The sequence below is a fragment of the Alligator sinensis genome, unplaced genomic scaffold (genome assembly GCF_000455745.1).
Source record: "Alligator sinensis unplaced genomic scaffold, ASM45574v1 scaffold123_2, whole genome shotgun sequence".
NCBI classification, from domain to species: Eukaryota; Metazoa; Chordata; order Crocodylia; family Alligatoridae; genus Alligator; species Alligator sinensis.
In genome coordinates, this window is record NW_005841917.1 from 3,671,257 (window position 1) to 3,690,805 (window position 19,549).

General features: G+C 42.9%; 1 protein-coding gene across 5 annotated transcripts in view; it reads left to right on the top strand.

Moving 5' to 3' along the window:
• Window positions 1–4,761: 4,761 nt before the first annotated feature.
• The window catches only part of ITGB8 (integrin subunit beta 8), a 61,946-nt gene continuing 47,158 nt past the window's right edge, over window positions 4,762–19,549 (top strand). For all 5 annotated transcript variants that reach the window (XR_003092907.1, XM_014517596.2, XM_025198229.1 and 2 more), the window contains exons 1-2: window positions 4,762–4,865; window positions 15,141–15,315. Coding sequence is in view for 4 of the 5 variants with exons in the window: in XM_014517596.2 (XP_014373082.1) it covers window positions 15,147–15,315 (169 nt within the window). In the remaining variant the exon portion in view is untranslated. The remainder of the gene's footprint in view (window positions 4,866–15,140; window positions 15,316–19,549) is intronic.

Genomic DNA, 19,549 nt, shown 5'->3' on the forward strand with positions numbered 1-19,549 from the left:
GTCACCGCGGGGGGCGGGCTCGCTAGGCGCATCCCCGCCGGTTCTTCCGAAGCTCTGCCCCTCTTTTCCGGGTTCTCCAGATGGCTCGCGTTTCTTTCGGCGCCATTTTCTATCAGCGGCATCATGCGGCCGGCACTATTGATAAGCGTCACTCTGGAGTTCTCTGCTGTCCACTCCAGCGACTCCTTGCCCGCCGTATGCAGTTGAACCTCTAAATTTGCATATTCCCTTAGTAGATCCGCTACTGAACAGAACAACACATTCATCGTTTTTCCCTTTTTCCACTTGATGAAACCCCATCTGGTCGCGTGACGGCCCTTGGTCGCCAGATCCTCCCAGAGCTGAACGAGAAGCTCATGACCCCGCGACCCAGGCACCAAATCCGGACAGTTGAACCAGTCCGTTGGGGTGGGTTCCCCTCCTTCCCTCAGGTATCGGGTTCCACTCTTTTATGACCGCTGCTTCTTTCTTTACGGAGAAGTAGCCGTCAATATTTTGTTCATCCCCTTCTACCGCCTGGTGGTAGGCAATATGCGCCCATAGATCGTTTGCATTTTCCACGCGGCGGATCCTGGTGCACCAAGGGCAGCACCCAATTAGGTTCGTCTCCTTCACCGTGCCCTTAAATCCCATCCTCGTCGCCATGTCTCAGATGGCTGGAGCCGACTTGAGGTGATCTAGAAATTGCTCGGTTATTGGGCGGGCTGGTGAATGGAGAGGCAGACAAAACGTATTGGTTGCAAAAAAGCTTTACTTACGCCACTAGTAGCCATGATGCAGGTGGTCCGATCGCTTAAATAATTACACGAGTTGCTCCAGCTGGCAAGACTCAGGCCAGCGAATCCGTAAACGAACTAGGCATGCAGGAAAAAGGGTACGTCGAGGGACGGCGCTCGGCGACAGGGAGAAAAATCGATAGTTGATCAGGCTATCGATTAGCTCAGCCACGAGTCAGGAATCTTCAAAGTCACTCTGCAGCATGCTCAAAGTTCTCCGACTTGGGCGGAAGTCGCACAGAATTTTATACGGCCAGCAAGCCAATTGCTAGCCACCACGTAGGAATAATTTAGAACTGGCCAATAGTGGGACACAAATTTGCATACGAATGGCGGGAACTCTCTTGCACCAGAGTTTTCTATTGTAACAGAAAACTTGCTGTGCACAGAGACTCTCATGTGGCGGGAAAATTCCACCGTGCCGAGGCACTAAAATCATTGGGTTGTGACAGTTACCAGCAATAGTTGCTCAATATCAGCCCAGGGTGGCCAACCCGGGCTTATTGAGTAGATGATGATGATTTGAAGATAGCCGATTTAAAGATAACAGCTGGAGTGGGGTGAACAGATGCATCTGTGCTCCAGTGAAACAGCAGTAGAGCAAGACAATCACCCAATTTGGCATTTTCGAAGTGTTCTTTTATAGGGATTGGCATCCTTTGTTTCAGTGCTTTGGGGTTTTTCCATACTCAGCTTCTGTTTTTGTGGTTGTTCTTCTTTTGTTTTCAGCTTATCTTAGCCTTGGAGTGTTTTTGTTGCCCATCTGGCAGAATTTCTTCTGTTATCTCCTTTGTGCCTTCGAGCTTCAAAAGGATTCTTTGGCCATTTGTTAGTTAGTTATTGGTTGGTAACTTACATTTGGTGCCTTGTTGCTTACATAAACAGTTGAATCTTCTTCCATCTCTATGCCATTCTCTCTCCATTCACTCTTTTACACACATTCATACATAAAGGCTATGCAAAGTCCATTCACTTATGTCAAGCAGAAGGATACATAATGGAGTTTTCAAGTTGCTTACAGGACAAGACTAACATGGTTACATTTCACTGTTATTACACTCTATGTTAACATCAGCTACATTCGTTCAGTTCATGCTACAAAAGGTGCTATTCCGTGCACCAGCCTGTGCACTGTGTCTCTGGCCACGTGCCAGAGGTTGCAGATCTGAGCTGCCTCACACACCTCCCAGGGTCTGGACGCCGTGTGCCGTGCTGTACACCAAGAGCCTAGCTGCTGGAGCCGTCCGCTGTTCCCCACTGATGGAAGTCTTCAGGGCACTTCTGAGCTACTGCTTCGCCCTGCTGAGCAGCTCTCTGCAGCTCTTCTAAGCCCCGCTCTTCTCTCTCTCGTGGACGTGCTTCCCTTATGCTGGGCATGCAGCTCCTTTTACATGCTCCAGGGCTTCGCCCCTGAAGTATTCCGGACCTCAGTGTTGCAGTCTTCAATCAGGTCCACGGTGGGGAGGGGGAGGGAGAACTCCTCTCCCCCTCCCCTCAGGAAGGGGGCATGACTGAACTCCTTTTGCTGCCTCCTAATTGGGGGATGAGCTCCAGCAATCAAAACAGCAAGATTTCAAGCCTGGGACTCAACCCAAGCTCCGAAAGGCAAGCCTGCTACACTTACTTTATAGAACTCCATGATTATTAACTAATTCTCATGTGCTACCTTATGTTCTCCCTTTTTATGCACATTAATCTTGCTCCCCATGTTTCATAAAAAAATTGGAACCAGCTTATATGATATATAGATATAGGGCTGATTATGCCTTTGAAGTTGAACATTTTGCCACTGTTTTAAAAATGTATGCAGGATTATGCCTTATAATTGTATTGCATGAAACATAGATGTTTTGTTTTTAACAGTAGTTCACAAGCTATGATCAATCCCACGACATATCAGTTATGTAAAGAAGTTTCGTGGGTGGCTTGTGGAGAGTTGGCTCATCACAAGGTGCTGGCTTTCTTGCTGGAATCTAGCAGCTGAAATCACATATTAAAAGAAACTTAAATATATTGGATACATTCCTAATAAGAGTTTTCAGTGAGAGTAACTGCTTTTGTTACTCCAGGGCTGGTGTTCTTAAAGTGGAGGTTGTTTGCACTATAGTTGGATGAAAAAGATTTATGAGGTCTTAAAATACAAAAAAGGTAGCGAGCTCCAGCTTTATTCAAAACAAAAGCATTGGATGGTCTTATAAGGCAGCACAAATGTGTTGTGATATTACAATGTTCATACTGTTCTAATAGAAGCGTATCCAGGTTCATGCAAGGTGGGGTGTGGGAGGAGCACCTAGCATTGCAGGGGTGGCTACACCCCCTGCTCCCAGCCTCCTAGACTCTCTCCCCTTCCCCCCACTCCCCTCCCCTGGGATGGGCAGACTATATGACAGGAGCATCAATCAGGGCCTTATTTATGTTCCCAAAGCAGGTGAGAATTTTCTCCACTCCCCTCCCTGCTCAGAGGCACATCTCCTCTGCTCTCCTTTTCCTTTTCCCTACCTCCCACTTCCCCTGTCCCCATTATTCTGAGATGAAGAGGAGATCCAGAGTCACTTCTATCTAGCTCCAGCCAGGTTTCATGAGGGCTGCACTCAGTCTGGGACAGTGGCAGTGAGCAGGCAGGTTCCCCCTCCTCGCATCTCTCCCTGGGCTGGCAGGGGGAACCTGCCAATCCACTGTCACCAAGGGGAACCAAGCAGGGAAAGGGAACCCACCTGCCCTCTGCTGCTGCCTCTGTCTCAGGCTGAGTCCATATAGCCCTGCTGGAGTGGGACAGGAGCTCCCCTGGGACAGGAGGGATGGTGTTAGCAGCAGGAAAGGAAGAGGGAAAGGTGAAGGGAAGGGAGAAATTCTTATCTTCTTCAGGAACTTAAAGTCCCAGCTGCTGCTCCTGCCGCAGAAAGTGGCGTACAACTGCAATACTGCACCCTGTCTGGATCCACCCCTGTGTACTGACAGACAAAGGGTATAGATTAGGTGTGCTAGCTCACTACTAAGCTGTAATCTCCTAATTTTGTGCTTATTCACTTTTGTTCCCAATATAAATTATAGTTTTAATATTTGGTTTTATGAAACTAAAAATCTGACAACCAAAGTTCCAGCAATGGAGACTGCAGTGCCATGTCAGATGCTTTCCGGTGCTGGCGCTGGGTATTATAACTTTACTGAACTTCTTCTGTAAAGGACACCTTCCTAATGACTCATCAAGAAGATTCTTTCCTACATATATGCATACACACACTCTCTAAAGTCAGGGTCATTCAGGATGAACACGTTAAAAGAGTAAATAAGTTGTGATGTTTGAGGAGAGCTTGATTGGAAGTTTGTCTTTGGAAGGAGATCTATTCTGTTTGGTCCTGTCCAAATGTTGCATCAAAGGTTTGAAAATAGTGAGAGCTGATGCCATGACTTCCAGTATGCAGGCATGAAACAGGATGCTGACCAGCATAAAGATAGGTCTGTTGTAGTAGACATTATTCCCAGTAGCTCTAAAATAAGACCACGCAGTCCTTAACTTCTGGCCTGGTTAATTCAGCAGTAAGCGTTATCAGCTTGAGAAATAAAATGTTCTTCCAATTAACTTGTTCCATGTAATGCAGGAGAGAAAATAGTTACTATGAAAAAAAATGGTTTGGGTTGGAATCTGAAGGAAAAGAGAGATAATAAGAAAATAGTCTAGGAATAGAGAAGGCAGCACATGAGAGAGAGAGAGAGTAGCTTGTGCTTTAATATCTTGCTGAATTGGGGCCTTGGAAACTTAGAACTGAAGATGAATTTTTTGTCTGCTTATTAGATTCTTAAAATCTTACAGAATATAATAATGGCATATAAAATTGCTTTGCTAGCTTGTCTTATTCTATTTTACTTTTATTCAAAAGCTTCAGCAGCAGCAGCATTAAAGTGCCGCATTAGTTTTCTTATTCAGATTTGAAAAATAGGCATTTTGCAGTTTTTCATTTTATCATCACAAATCATTAACATTTGGTTTTATGTTTACCTACAGTGGAAAATAAATGTGCCACCTCAAATGCAGGAACATGTACAAAGTGCCTTGCTGTAGGTCCAGAGTGTGGATGGTGTACTCAAGAGGTATGTTGTCTTGCAGCTATATTTATCCATTTTACCTGGTTCTCATACTTGTGTGCACAAATATATAATTTGAACCTACTTCCAAATTATGGGAAAGAAAAGGTATTGAGAAGTAACAGAGGAAAAAAATCTGTGTAGACTTATTCTTGGAGATGGCACTTGAGAAATCGTGCAGTAGATATTCAGTCTCCAAAGAGAGAAAATGTAACTTTTTTATTTGCAAAATTACAGTATTTTTTTAAATATAAAGTGTGAAACTTTTCATGTTTTCCATCTGCTTTGTAGACTACATTGGCAGGCAAATGGTAACTTTTGGGAGTTCAAAAATTTGTTATTCACAAGTTATTTATCCATAATTTGTAAGAACTGTTATCACTAAGTCGAAAACAAATCTATATAGTTATCTTACATTTCAACAGGTAGTTTTATTGGTAATTTTGGAAATTCCTGACGTTCATTTTGATTTCACTGTACATCATTACCTTTGTCACGTGGAAAAATTTATGCTTTTCTATTCTTGACATATGAAACCTTCCGTTTTGAGACTTATCGTGAAAGAATTTACAATCTCTGGTAGATTATTCTGAAATCATTTATTCTGAAATCATTATTGTTTTGGTAATAGTGAGATTTCAGGGGGAGGGAGGATTGAGTTGGCAAAAGACCAGTATTACAACTAGATATGTCTTATTATGAGTAGTCTTGACATATAAAAGTAGGAGGGGCATGTTTAGGATCTGGGTTTTTGCCAGATTGCAAAACTGGTAATTAGGCGTGTACCCACACTTAAACGGTATCTGTAAGCTGTTGAAAATTCAGTGAAAAGCTCATGAAAAAGACAGAAATGATCCTAATGGGTAAGGAATAGAGATAGGAACACATTAATGCCAGTAGGTAAGATACTGGTGAGACCTCTCTGGAATATGGCATACAAAACTAGTCATCTATTTTTAAAGAAGAAGAATTCTTACTGCACCATGTCCAGAGGTAGTTTTTTGGGGATGATCAATGAATAGAGTACCTAGTTTACAAGAGGGGGTAAATACCAGGGAAGATGAAGAAGCAATCTGGGCTCATGGTAGAGGTAATATCTTTTATTAGACCAACAAGATTTTTGCAAAAAAAATCTTGAATTGCAAGCTTTTGGGCACAAACACCCTTTATCAGGCATTGGAGAAAAGATTGTAAATGTTTTCCTGGATAGAAATGAAAGTTCATATTTCATAGGATTTCACAGAGGAGTCAACAGATGGACAATTCCTTTGGGCAGGCAGGTCTTAGCTGTTAAAGAGTCTCTCACCTCTCTTGTGCAAATTAGCTTGAACAAAGACAGGAACAATATCTCAGGTTTCTGGTGGTCGAAGTTGCTTCCTCCTTGGGAAAATATGAGGATTGTATTTTTAAAAAATCAGTTAAAATTCTACATCTTCCATGTGTCAGGTATCCAGGTTATAGCCGTATTGGTCTAGAGGAAAAAGCAATCTGGGCTCATGGTAGAGGGAAGATGAAGAACTATTTAATTTAAAGGCTAATGTTGTCACAAGAACAGCTAGGTATAAACTGAGCATGAATACATTTTAAGCTTGAATTCAGAAACATTCCTAATTATCAGCAGAATGAGGTTTTGGAACAGTAGCTGCCTATACATGTGCTAATTAGCTTTCTAATTAGAATGCTGAAGCATCGCCACAGTGTCGCATTGTATTAAGCCCCTCGCATTAAAATGGGTGTGGGGCACTTTAACTAAACCTCATCAAATGAGGTTTAGATAAAGCATCCTGTGGCCATTTTTAAATGTGTGGAGCTTAATACATGTAACAGTGAAGCATTTTAATAAGAGCAGCTTCACGGGAACTTCTCTCATTAAAACATCCCCACCTCTGAGCATGTCCATAGGCAGCCTAGATCTTACCCTCCTCCTATAGAACTAATGGAACCAAACAGCCACCTGCTTTTCAGATGGAACTTGATTCTGTATGGGATTATATGATATGGTAAATTAACTACAAATTTCAAATTAATGTGTGTAAGATAAGATGTGTAAAACCTTTGTTTGGGTGCTCTTATGAAGAGCTAACATGATGTGTGATTTTGGGGATGGGAAATAAAATCGGTCAGATCCATATCATGCAGCTGCTCACATATGGGGAGCCTGGCATCATGATCTGGTTACTGTCGAGTTCCCTACATGCCAGGAAGTTGAAAGCTGCACAAGCAAGTCTAGCTCATCAGCTGATGAGGTCCCTGTGCGCTGACACCTGGTTGTTAAATCACCCATTAAGACTAAATATTTCTTATGGAACATCTTTGTGGCTAGCTTACATTGTACTTGGATTTGAACATGTGACATGTTTGGCACTTTCTCCTGCCGTAACTTGGCTGAACATGTGGCATATAATAATTTATAGCATAGTTAACATGTTAATTGTGCGATTAAATGTAACTTCTTCTGTGGTCCTTAGGTTCACTGGCACCAACTTTTAGCTGATTCACCTTATCTTGCCTGAGTGCCTCCATATGGATATTAGGGCTGTGCGAAGCTTCAGTCCCTGATCCGATTCGGCAGAGATTCAGCCCAATTTGGTGGCCAAATCTCTGAATCTGAATCAAATCAGAGGACCCTTTAATCTCTCCAAATTAAATCGGAACCCTCTGAATCAATTTGGAGAGATCCGGAAAACTTCAAACATTCAGAGAGATGGCTTTAAATGTTTTTTTTCTACATAACTCTAGGTAGCAGGGGCTCATGAGTGCTAAGATGCTAGGGTGCGTGGAGTGTCCCGTAGAAGCATGGGGGGCTCCCCAAGCATGTTCAGCAGCAGACCCAGAAGTGGACCAGAAGCACTTCCAGTCCATTTCCAGGTCTGCCAGGGAGTGCACAGGGGGGCCCCCCTGCGCCCCTCCAGCTTGGTGACTGGTGCCTCCTGGGCCTGGGGGGGCACCCAGGGTCCCCCTGTGGCCGATCGCCGAGCTGAGGAGGCATGAGGGGGGCCCCCCAGTGTGCTCCCTGGCAGACCCAGAAGTGGAATGGAAGTACTTCTGAGTTTGCCACCAAGCACGTGGAGGGCCCCCCTGCACTCCTGTGGGATGCTCCATGAGCCCCAGTATCGAAGTGATCGTAAGCCACGCCTGCTACCTCAAGGTGTGTAAAAAAAAAAAAAAAAAAAAAAAAAATGTTTAAAGCTGTGTCTGTCTGAATTACTGATTCTCTGAATCAGCATTGAATCTTCAGATTTGGCTGAATTGAATCAGGGACAGTGATCTGAATGAATGAATGGAATCACTGTCCCTGATTTGGGCTGAATTCAAAGCTGAATCGAATAGGGCCCGCTTCGCACATCCCTAGTGAACATGGCCAGGAATGTTATCCTAGCACTTTGCTTTGATTCTCTTTTTGGGCTCAGCCTAGTTCTTATTGTAGTCAGCATGTGTGTTGTGTTGTTTTCTTCCTCTGTAGATCGCTCTAGCATGATTTTAGAGGCTGGGTAGAGGGTCAGTTTAAAATACTAAATTATTACTTTAAATCTTTGCTTATTTTTTACAGTGTTGTATTATAAATTTCACTTTGAAACTGGACACTTTATCTTAAGTCCATATGTCTTAGGAAGAAAAATCAATATAATCACATCAGCAGTTGTACATTTTAAATCCTAACTTAGATCTGTTGTATTATTTCTTCTCTTTCTGTTTATGCTCCAACTCAAACTTATACATGTGTACGGTTTATACCCAAGCGCTCACAAAATAATTTACCAAAAGTCACACCATGGAAAGTTCATAAACTATTCCCTTTTACTATGTTTTTAATCTTAGTGCTGTATCATAATTTTATGTGGTTGATCATCTGAATGTCATAGTATTTTTCAAAACAAGGAGAAAAAATGATTGTTTTTGGTTCTTTTGCTTAGGATGATTCAGATAGTAACTAGCAAATAATGAACAGCATACTTCCAGATACATTTTCTAAATTAATCTTCTTTTTATGTCTGTTTAATCTTTGTTAAATTTTCTGGATATGCCAGGACTCCAAAAATACGTAGTGGTCATTCCAGATGCAGAAATGGAAAAAAATAAACTATGTAACATCTTGCAACATTTATTTGTATGTGCAGACATAGACATATGCTCTATCCATCTAATCATCATTACTAAAAAGAAGTAAGAATGCCATCAAAATTAAGAGCAAAATGTTCTTCTCCCCGTAATGAGCCTCCCAAGCTCACTGTTAGAGAATTTTTTTAGGCACATTTTTATAATTTTTTCTTTCCTTTTTCTATTAAATACCCCTCATGTTTTTATTTAACTGTATGTGCTACTGTTAGAGAGATTTTATCAGTGTCAGCTAACCCATGTTTAGTTTCTTTGCTAATTTAAATTAAGAAGGTTGATTCCATTTTGTTTCAGAGTAAAAGAAAATCTCATAATTTCATTTATCGTCATAAAAATGCTTACTTTGTTAAGATAACCAATTCAGAATAATCTGTGACATCAGAATTTCATGGATTAAAGTTGAATGAAGGGTTATCCTTCTCTGTGATTAGGCTCATCTAAAATGAAAGTCTTCTCTTAGTTGGTAGGAAACAATAACAAAACCCCTTCAAACTCTGTGTTCAAGCTCTGTTTTAAGAGGGCTCTTTTGCATGAGCTGTCATGTGCTGCCATCCCTATCTCTATGACAATTTAAAAGACTTCATGTGCTATGCACAACCAACCACAAAGCAAATAGGGTACTAGTCTAAGTGTCTTTTTCATACTTCAAATGGGGGGAAATGGAGAGATCAAGAAGTCATTAGTTTAAATCCAGAATGACCAGCATTTTATCTGATCTGACATAAGCCCATAGAATTTCACCCAGTTAACTTTATATTGAGCTGAAGCCTTTTGGGTATGAGGTAGAGCAGTGGGGTTAAATTTTAATGGCCTGTGATCTATAGGAAGACAGACTTAAGTTAGACTTTAATTGGAAATTGGAATATTTCTGACTATCAGAGGAGGTTCTGGAATGGTTTCTAAACCACATAGTTAGTGGGAGCAAGGACCATGAATTGCCTTAAGTTTGAAATTGACAAGTCTATGAAAGGGATCATATGATTGGATAGGGGGTTCTAGGGGGTTCTTGGTTCAACAATCAGCGTGTACAATCCACACATGAAGGTAAAGACTCTTGTGGAGTGTGGTAGGTGTCTGATTGTCCCATGCTTCAGGATTTTTGGTGGTAGCTTATGGAGCTAACCACAGACGGTCAGAAATCCTGAGTCTGAATCAATTCAATCCTCACAGGTTAGTCTAAACTGCATAAATTGAACCTATAGGCAAGTGAACTGATATTCACTTTTGATTCTGGAAATGTGGCCACACGCCTGCTGTGGCTTAGGCCAGAAGCCAGGAGGCACTAGAGCATGCCTCCCTGCTCAGATGGAACAGACAGCTTTGGCCTAGGTTAATCCACCCACCGTACAAGGAGGAGTTTGCAGGAGGAGGTTCAAAGCTTCCTTGCATCCTGGAAGACAGTGAGTTAACTGGAATTTGGAAGGGATGTGGGACAGAAGTTCAATAAATAGATTTAACCAAAATCAGTTAAGTCTGATAGTACATCCATCCACGTTTATCTTTAACTGGTTTTGGCCATTTTGAAAGTGATTCATGTGCATTGAATTTCTATTGTGTTACAGATCTGAACTGGTTTCTGATCACTTTTAATGCCAGTTTATGTGTAATTTCTGTCCCTAGCCTAGAAAAACAAGAGCTGGGCCCCAATGCATCCACATTAAGGAGAAAGAGGAGTACAGTTTTGCTTTCTTCTGAAGCATTGGAACATTGGCCACAGCTAATGCTGGGAAGTTTTGAGTTGGGGGTTCTGATGCTTTTGCAATTAACTCAGAAGTTCCTAGCTACAGCGTCTTTCTGTCCAGATTTGTGGACTGGAATTTTCTCCTTATGTCAGATTGGCAAGGACTACACACCTTCATCTGTAGTGCTGGGCATGGCCATCCTTCTAGAATTTTTGAGCAGATATCACTGTGGCAGAGCACCTTTGCTGTCTGCCACTTAAAGTGAGAGCAGGAGGCCAGCAGGTGTAGGCCAGCCCTGATGAGGTGGCCATTTTAGATCCAGGCCCACAGGGCTGAGCAAGCAGTCTGCCGCAAGCAGCTGGGGAGCAACAACACCCAGCTGAACTGCTGCTCACAATACCTCAGAGGTAAGGAAGGAACTATGGGGATGGCAGGAGGCTCCTAGGTGCCCAGTTAGGTCCCAAGCCCCAGAGAGAAGGCTATGGGCTTGAAGAGTTTGGCTCAGCCTGGGAAAGGGTTTATGGTCAGAAGGCCTACACAAAAGCTAGGTAAGCCCCTGTTACATAGTGTTTTTTTTTCCCTGGAGTCCAGGAGGAAAGAGAGCGAGAGTCCAAATTGTAGGAGGAGGTGTGCTGGAAATATCTACCTATCCAGGCTGGAAAGGGGTCCTTGTCCAGTAGGTGTTGTCCAGAAGGGGGTCGCCGGCAGGGTCTCTGGGTGGATAGGTGGTGTGGCATGGTGCTGGTCCAGATGGAGAGGGCGCCCCACTGGGTCTGTCTTCCTTGCCCCTTTTTTATAGGGGCAGACCTTGTGTGACCCTAGTGACAGGATGCATGCCCAGGCAAGGGTCAGCCCCTGCTGTACTGAGCATACGTGCTGCATGCAGGGATGTGCAGTTTCGAGTGTCTGTAATGGTGGGGTACAGTGGTTGAGTTGCTGGCTCTGCAGGGTCTTTTGTCTTTCAAAAGCTGGGTTCTTGTCTCTGTTCCTGGGTGAGGTCCATGGTTCCTGGATGAATCAATGCGAGGTGATGGCCCAGTCATTACAGGCCATTCAGTAGCAGCCTGCTACCATTGTATTTCAGTCATTCCCAATCATTCTCATTCATCCAGGAACCAATTTACATGGGAGGGGTACATGACTCATACAGTTGCAACACAGGATGCCCAGGCAGAGGACGCAGGATGGAGGCTTGACATATAAAATGGAAACTTGACATGACTTTGGTTCACTTACAAACACAGGCCTAAACCATACAATATCCATATGAAACAATAAAAATCAATACGAAAATGCTAATAATACAATATACAACAGTAAGAATCAATACAAACCTAATAGTAATACAATATAAAACAGTGGATATCCAAAACCAAAAACTTGCTACCAAAATAAAAATGTTAAAGCTTATCCTAAGTCAGAGCTCACTTATACTTTATATATAGGGAATAGAGAGGGAGAGAAAAAGTCAGAAAAGGTTGGGGAAGGGGAGGGAATGCATTTTAAAATAAATTAAAAAAAAAAAAAAGAAAAATGGGGGGTTTTGCTACACTGGGACCAGAACACTCCAACTGGCCAATGCAAGAGGGCCAGGGCCAGAACGCCAAAGGGCATTGATGCCCAGTGCAAGGGGCAGGCCTGGGTCATGATAGTTTCATAGTTGCTAGGGTCGGAAGGGACCTGAGCAGATCATCAAGTCCGATACCCTGCCATGGCAGGAAAGAGTACTGGGGTCAAACGACCCCAGCAAGGTGTTCGTCTAGCCTCCTCTTAAAGACCCCCAGGGTAGGAGCCAGCACCACTTCTCTTGGAAGTTGGTTCCAGATCCTGACAGTGAAGTAGTACCTCCTGATGTCTAGCCTGAATCTACCCTCTGCCAGCTTGTGACCATTATTTCTAGTCACTCGTGGTAGTGCTCGGGGGAACAGGGACTCCCCCAATGCTTGCTGGTCTGCCCTGACTAGTTTGTAAATGACCACTAGATCCCCCCTCAGGCTTCTCTTGTGGAGGCTGAACAGGTTCAGGTCCCTTAACCTCTCCTCGTAGGGCCTACCCTGCTGCCCCCTGATCATGTGTGTGGCCCTCCTCTGGACCCTCTCCATGTTGTCCACATCCCTCCTGAAGTGCAGCAGCCAGAACTTGACCCTCCAACTGCAGCCTGACCAGTGTCGCATAGAGGGGGAGGATCACCTCCTTGGACTTGCTGGAGATGCGTCTGTGGATGCATGACAAGGTACGATTTGCCTTTCTGACCGCGTCCCCACACTGTCAGCTCATGTTCATTTTGGCATCAATAATGACCCCAAGATCCTTTTCTGCCTCTGCACTGCCCAGAAGGGAGTTCTCCAGCCTGTAGGTATGCTGCTGGTTCTTCCCCCCCAGGTGCAGTACCTTGTACTCGTCAGTGTTGAAACCCATCCTGTTCTCATCCACCCACCCCTGTAACCTGTCTAGGTCCGATTGTAGCCTATTCCTCCCTTCTAGCGTTCTCACTTCCCCTCGCATCTTAGTGTTGTCTGTGAATTTGAACAGGGTCCTTTTTACCCCCTTAACCAAGTAGCCGATGAAGATGTTGAACAGTGCAAGCCAGTGCCTCTGGGGGAGAGGCAGCCAGTAGCAGCCCCAGGACAGCATGTAGCCCAGTAGGGAGGACACCAGGAAAGGTAGACCTGCTTGGTCCTGGGTAAGAATGAAAATTGCACCCTGCTGGAAAAAGGTAGTCTGGTGGGGCTATCGGTGGCAGGACAGTCCCCCAGAAATGCCATGCCAGTTACCTCCCCAGTGAAAGTCAAGGAGGGGTGCCTCAAAACTCCAGGCCGAACATCCTGGTGGGTTACCTAGACCCAGGGAAAGGTCTGGGTGCCAGGCACATCTCCAGACACCTGAGCCACATGGGGTGCAAGACCCCAGAGGCCCCAGTGAGCGGGGCATAAGTGTGAGGCCCTGGTGAGAGGGCATGAGTTAAAGCCTCATGAGGGGGAAGTGAGGCCAAGGAAAGTCTATGGACACCTGAAGCCATAGTTGGGCCAGAGTCCAAGACCCCAGTAAATCCTCAGATGTGGTGAGGCCAAATGTTGGATCAGAGGGAGACCCCAGTAGGCCCTCAGACCTGGTGAGTATGAGTTTGGGTCAAAATGGTGAGTTATTGGCCCTAAGGAGGGAGCAAGAGTAACAAGTTATCCAGAGAGGGGCTCAGGTCAGAACTCTGCTCAGGGCAAGGAGAATTGGCTGGCCACTGTTCAGATGAGGTTTGTGAGAGGGCTCAAGAGGCTGTGCCAGGGCCAGTCAAGGAGCATGGGTAGGCAAGCCAGATGGCCTGTGTGGTCACTCAAGGGATTAGGGCAGTTTGGCTGAGGTCTAAAGAGGGGCAGCATGTAAGCGGCCTAGTGAAAGTGGGCGGAGTGCAAGAGGCCCCAGTGAGAGGGGTGCAATAGGAATGAGGCCTGATGGAGCGGAGTGAATGTATAAATGCAAGAGACTCAGCAAGGGACTGAGTTTGGCCCAGCCACAAGCCAGAGCCTAGAGCAACTCAAGGATGCCACCTGCGAGGCATGGGACACGATAAGGGGAGGCTGGAGTTGTGTATAGTGCCCCCTAGGATCGGGGCATTAAAAATGGGCAGCCTCCTGTATGTATACATCAGTTTTGGGAACAGCAAAGTCGTGGCAGGTGAGACTGGGTGGACTGCCCTACTTAGACAGGTTGGCAGGCCAACATGAGATCCCAGCTCCTAGATGGTCCTCTGTCACAATCACCAGATACTTCCCTGTCATTTCAGTGGCTGGCCATTGGCAGTACTCTCATCTTCTCTGTTTTTATCTATGATGTACTTGTCCTTGGTGTTCCTGGTTTTATGCTGTGTAGTTGTGTGTAAGGGTTGGAAATGGTGATTTTGAGTCAGCAATTGCCTGCAAATACAGCAGGGGCTGGACTTGATTCAGGAGAGGCTTTCAAATGCAGTCAATTCTGGCTTGAATGGCTATTAAAAAAATCAGGGCACCTCTTTTTAAAAATACTAAATAAAATTAATAGCAGGTTCCCCTGGGAACTGAGAAACATATTTTGAAGTAGAATGTGAGTAACACTTCTTTTCTGGAATTGCTATAGTGAACATAGTCCAAAAGATTTTATTATGTGTGCATGGGTATAGGTTGTAGCCGTGTTGGTCTAAGGACATAGGCAGACAAGGTTCTTTGGGTAAATCTGGTATCTTGTGCATAACATTATTTTCTTTAAGATTTAAAGGTAGCTTTATGCCTGTTAAGAAAAAAATTACAATTAGATTTAATTTTTATTTTAAAAAAACCTTTTTTGTCATTGTCTTTGTTAAAAACATATGGCATCAATGGACAGGAACTACAGTTTGTGCAATTATAGTAGCCTATTTTAAGTTTGAAATACTTGTTCTCCTTTGAAGAGGTTATAGAGTTTTCTACTTTTTAAATTAAAAATGACTTTTATGTATTTATCTCTCTCTAAACAGGATTTCATGGGAGAAGCAACACAAAGTAGACGGTGTGACACTGTCTTCAATTTAATAAAAAAAGGATGCCAATCAGATTTCATCGAAAATCCCATGAATAGTATAACAACATCCAGTGACCATGAAGCAAATATGCAAGTGACACCAGGAAAAGTTTCTATTCACCTACGGCCAGGTTTGCTTACTCCAAATATTAATACTATATTTTATTTATATTTAATATGATAACATTTAAATCCTGATTGTGAAGCAATGGCTGGAATTATTACTTAGAAGAATGAGACTAGCTATTTCTTGTCTATTCATTCTTTGTAGAAGAATAGCTACAGTTTTTCTATACATCAAAATGGGTATTACTAAAAATGACCCATATGGCCAGCTATGCCTACTAACTCAGAATCAAGATTTCTACTGGGTTTGCAAGAATAGTATTGTCAAGGTGGTGATAGACACCTTTTACAGTATTTTTGTGGAATTTACTTAATTAAAATAACTCATCATGTTAGGTTTATACAGGTGACTAACAAACAAGTTTTCTTTAATTACAAACTAACTTAGTGTGCACTCATTCACTTAATCAAAACAAAAAAGACATTTAAAGTTGTTGAGTATATTGAATCGGAAATGTTAACTTTTTTTGTATGAATAAACTAAGTACTTCAGTGACAATAATGAAATATGTTGTTTTCACACAGTTTAAAACAAAGATTTATTGTGGTTCCTAACCATTTCCCAGCTCTTATGCAATTAAAATAATCTTGTAATGTGCAATGTACACCTACATATTTTTGCACGTAATGTGTTGTGCCATCTCATGTGATGAATAGCACACAGAAGGGGAAAAGAACATGCACCATTCAATCCTTGAAGCCACAAAAAAGCAAAACTAACCACAAAAATAAAAAAAAGCCTAACAAACCAAAACCCACAAATTGTGTCCTTCAGAAGAGAGAGGTTAGTGGAGTCTTCTAATCATGAATTCACAGAATGGTGCTATCCATGCAGATCCTATCTCATTAGTCTTGGAACATCAACTTGAAATGGTTTACTTTAAAAAAACAAAACAAAAAAACTTCACTCATATTTCCATCCTTCTTTTCTCAAATTTCTGGCCAGCTCAGTCATGATACTGCCATTCAGGGCTGGCCCATAGTTGTTCACCCGACCTCTGTCACTGTAAACTCCATCCTTGGAGGTTCTCAAGACCCATCTAGACAAAACTTGGGCTGGGATAGGTCTTGCACTCCTGAACACTTTTTTTTTTTTTTTCCTTCACTGGTATGCCACAGGCTAAATTTTGTGGTAAATTATGAGCAAATTTTGCATCTGAGACAGCAGAGACAGCACAATTTGGCCTTCTAACCTTAGAATTACTACACTTTTTTGTCCTGGCCTGTTGCCTGTATCTCTTGATGCCTTTGACAGAAGAATAAGAATTTTAAATGCCATTGAAGGCTACAGCAATGTAAATAGTAAGCCTGGTAAGGGTGTTATCTTTCTTCATATGGGACTATTGTTCTTATAGAAAAGTGTGAATATTTTGGTCCAAGAAGGAATGGAGTAGCTTGGTGGTTAGGGCACTCTCCTGTGAGTTGGGAGACGTAGGTTCATATCCCCCACAGAGGAGAGACTTGATTTTGGCTCTGTGACATTTGGGGTGAATTCTTTAAGCAATGAGATGTTGAATAGAAAAGTAGTGGAATAATGGCATCCAACATACTAGACATAATTTAATAATGCTTCCCAGACTGGGCCATGCCGTCTAACTAGGTAGAGGAATGCCAGGTTTGTGTGTCTGGATGGGGCCGAGTTGCTGAGCTAGACAGCACTGTTAAGACTGAGTTCTTTTGGGAATGCACAGAACTCTGAACTGAGAAATGTAGGTGCCACTAAATTTTGGGTAGAAACTGAGTAGGGGCTTTGAGGATCTGAGTTGTGGATTTACCTGCATAAAGGAGGAGTTAGGTGCCACATCCTGAACTATCCCTGTAGGACTCTAACTCTGAATTTGCCCACTGCTGAATTAGGTCATTATCATATATGTGTGGTCATGTGCATCTCAGCTGACTATAGCTTAGAAGGAGATGACTTGATATTAGTATAAGGCTAAAAGTGGATTTCTGTATCCCTACTATACCAATTATAGCTACAGTTCATAAAAATATAACACTTAAGGAGCAGTCAGGATACTTTTATAGAAAAGTTCCGAGGGCATAGAAATGAAGTGAGGCATCTCCATGCCTCTTGCTACATCTGATTGTAGTAAATGACCTGAGTTTTCATTTGTCAGTGGCAGAAAGCAAAGAAAGAAACTTCAAGGTCGAAGAACAAGTGAGTGCTAGCCCCCATCTTCTCCACCCCATGGATTAATAAACCTGTGACATAACCACTGCCAGTACTTCCACTTCTTTGAAAGGAAGCACTGTCATCCAGTGCACATGGAGCAGTAAAATCCCATTGACTTCAGGATTTGTAGAGTGAGGTGCTGCTCATATTGAGTACGGATCTTGAATTTGTCTCTAGAAGGAATTGCAATTGAATTCATTTAGGAGGGCAGTGAGACTTGTTGGGATAATGCATGGTGCTTCTAAAAATCCAGTTTAAATAATCTTCTTATTATAAACATAAATAAGTTTACAGCTGTCATGGTCTTAAATGAACATCTGCCTCTCTAGAGCAAGAGTTGTGATAAATTGTATTTTGTCATATGGTAAGGTCAGAAGATTGAAATAACTAGAAACTGAATATCAGAATCCACATTCTGCTTAGTTTATATCCAAGGGAGTTGTTTGTTATTACATGTGTAATAACAAACACATTTTGGCTTTTTATATGACACTCATTTGATGTACTAATGCGTGACTGGTGTGAGTTGGTGCAATTCTGTTAAATTCTCCAGGTGACGCTAGCTATTCATCTTGCATAACAGTGTTGTTATTTTCTAGTGTCTGGCATGAAGCTAGAGAAGCATTTTACTTATGCATTTTTTAATTATTCTATTTCAGCATATGGCGTGTTAGCTTTATATCCATGCATCTCTTGAGTCATAGGTGCTGTTTGCAATACATCGTCCTGAGTGTAGCCTGAGTCCAGCCTCCCTGGTGGGAAGTTGCCAGCACAGCCCCTGGCCCTGAGCTTGCAGTAGACAGCCCACTGTTGCCCTGCGCAAAGATCTGGGAGCACATTCCCCCCCCAGGGGTGTGCCCAGTGACAAGAGCTGCCCCCTCTCCCCTCCCCCCCCCCACATACCATGGATGAGCTGTGGCTCTGTCCTGTGCACAGTTCCACCTCAGCTGTGCCATGCCTGCCCCTGCCCCACCCGAACCCCAGCCCCACTCCCCCCATCACCTCAGAGGCCTCGATCTGCCCTCCCCTGCCTCTTTCCCCCCACAGACTTACTGGCTAGATGCTGCTCTCTAAGCTGCCAGGCTGCATTCCTGGCTGTGTACACACTGCAACTGTGTACATGCACATGATATTTATTGGTGACATTATTGACCACATCAGCTAAAAAAAAGCCAGTTGCCGATAATGTCAGTTTTCCTTTTATTGGTGCCAATATGATACGGACCGATGTATCGGTGCACCTCTAGACTGTTTATGAAGTACTTATGCCAAAATTTGCAGCAGTTTAAAAAAATGATAACATGCATCAATCCTGGATAAACTAAATGCATTGGTATTATATGCAAACGGCTACAGCCATATTTAATTTCATGGTCATTGTTTTCAGATTTACTTCTCCCTTCCATGTGCTCAGGGAGAGCAGTAAGAAGAGAGGGAAGGAGGTTGCCAGGGGAAAAAGCTGGGGGGAAACAGAGAGCAAAGGGCTACCTGACCCCACCAGAATTATTTTCCCTGCTGTAGCAGTGGGAGGGGGATAAATATAAGGCAAACCTCCAATAATTAGATTCTATACTTGGAAAATTATAACAAATTTATAAATTTGCCATATATAGTATCTAATTATTGGGGGGGGTCGTCTTATAATTAGAATCCTCTTCTATTTGAATAAATACGATAAGAAATAATTCAGATGTACAGAATGCTGAAATTATGAGTACACAAGTGAGTAGCATGTTACTCTCTTGTGCTGGCATTGTAAAAACTGATGAATAATGTATTTTGGCAATCAATAGTGTAGGGACTGTTGGGTTTTTTTACATAAAAAAAAAAAATTGCAGTGTTGCTCTGTTGGACAGATGGACATTTGCCATACTGAGATGAAAGACCAACTCTCTTTTCAACCTACATTTATTTTTTCTTTGATCCTTGAAATATATGTTACTGACTTCTTTGGAAACAGGTTTGCGGTAAACTTGAAACTATATATAGAGCAGTAAGGAGAGGGGGATTTTAGTTTTCATTTTAGACATTTTCGTTCTTGGGATTGATTTATTATTAAAGTG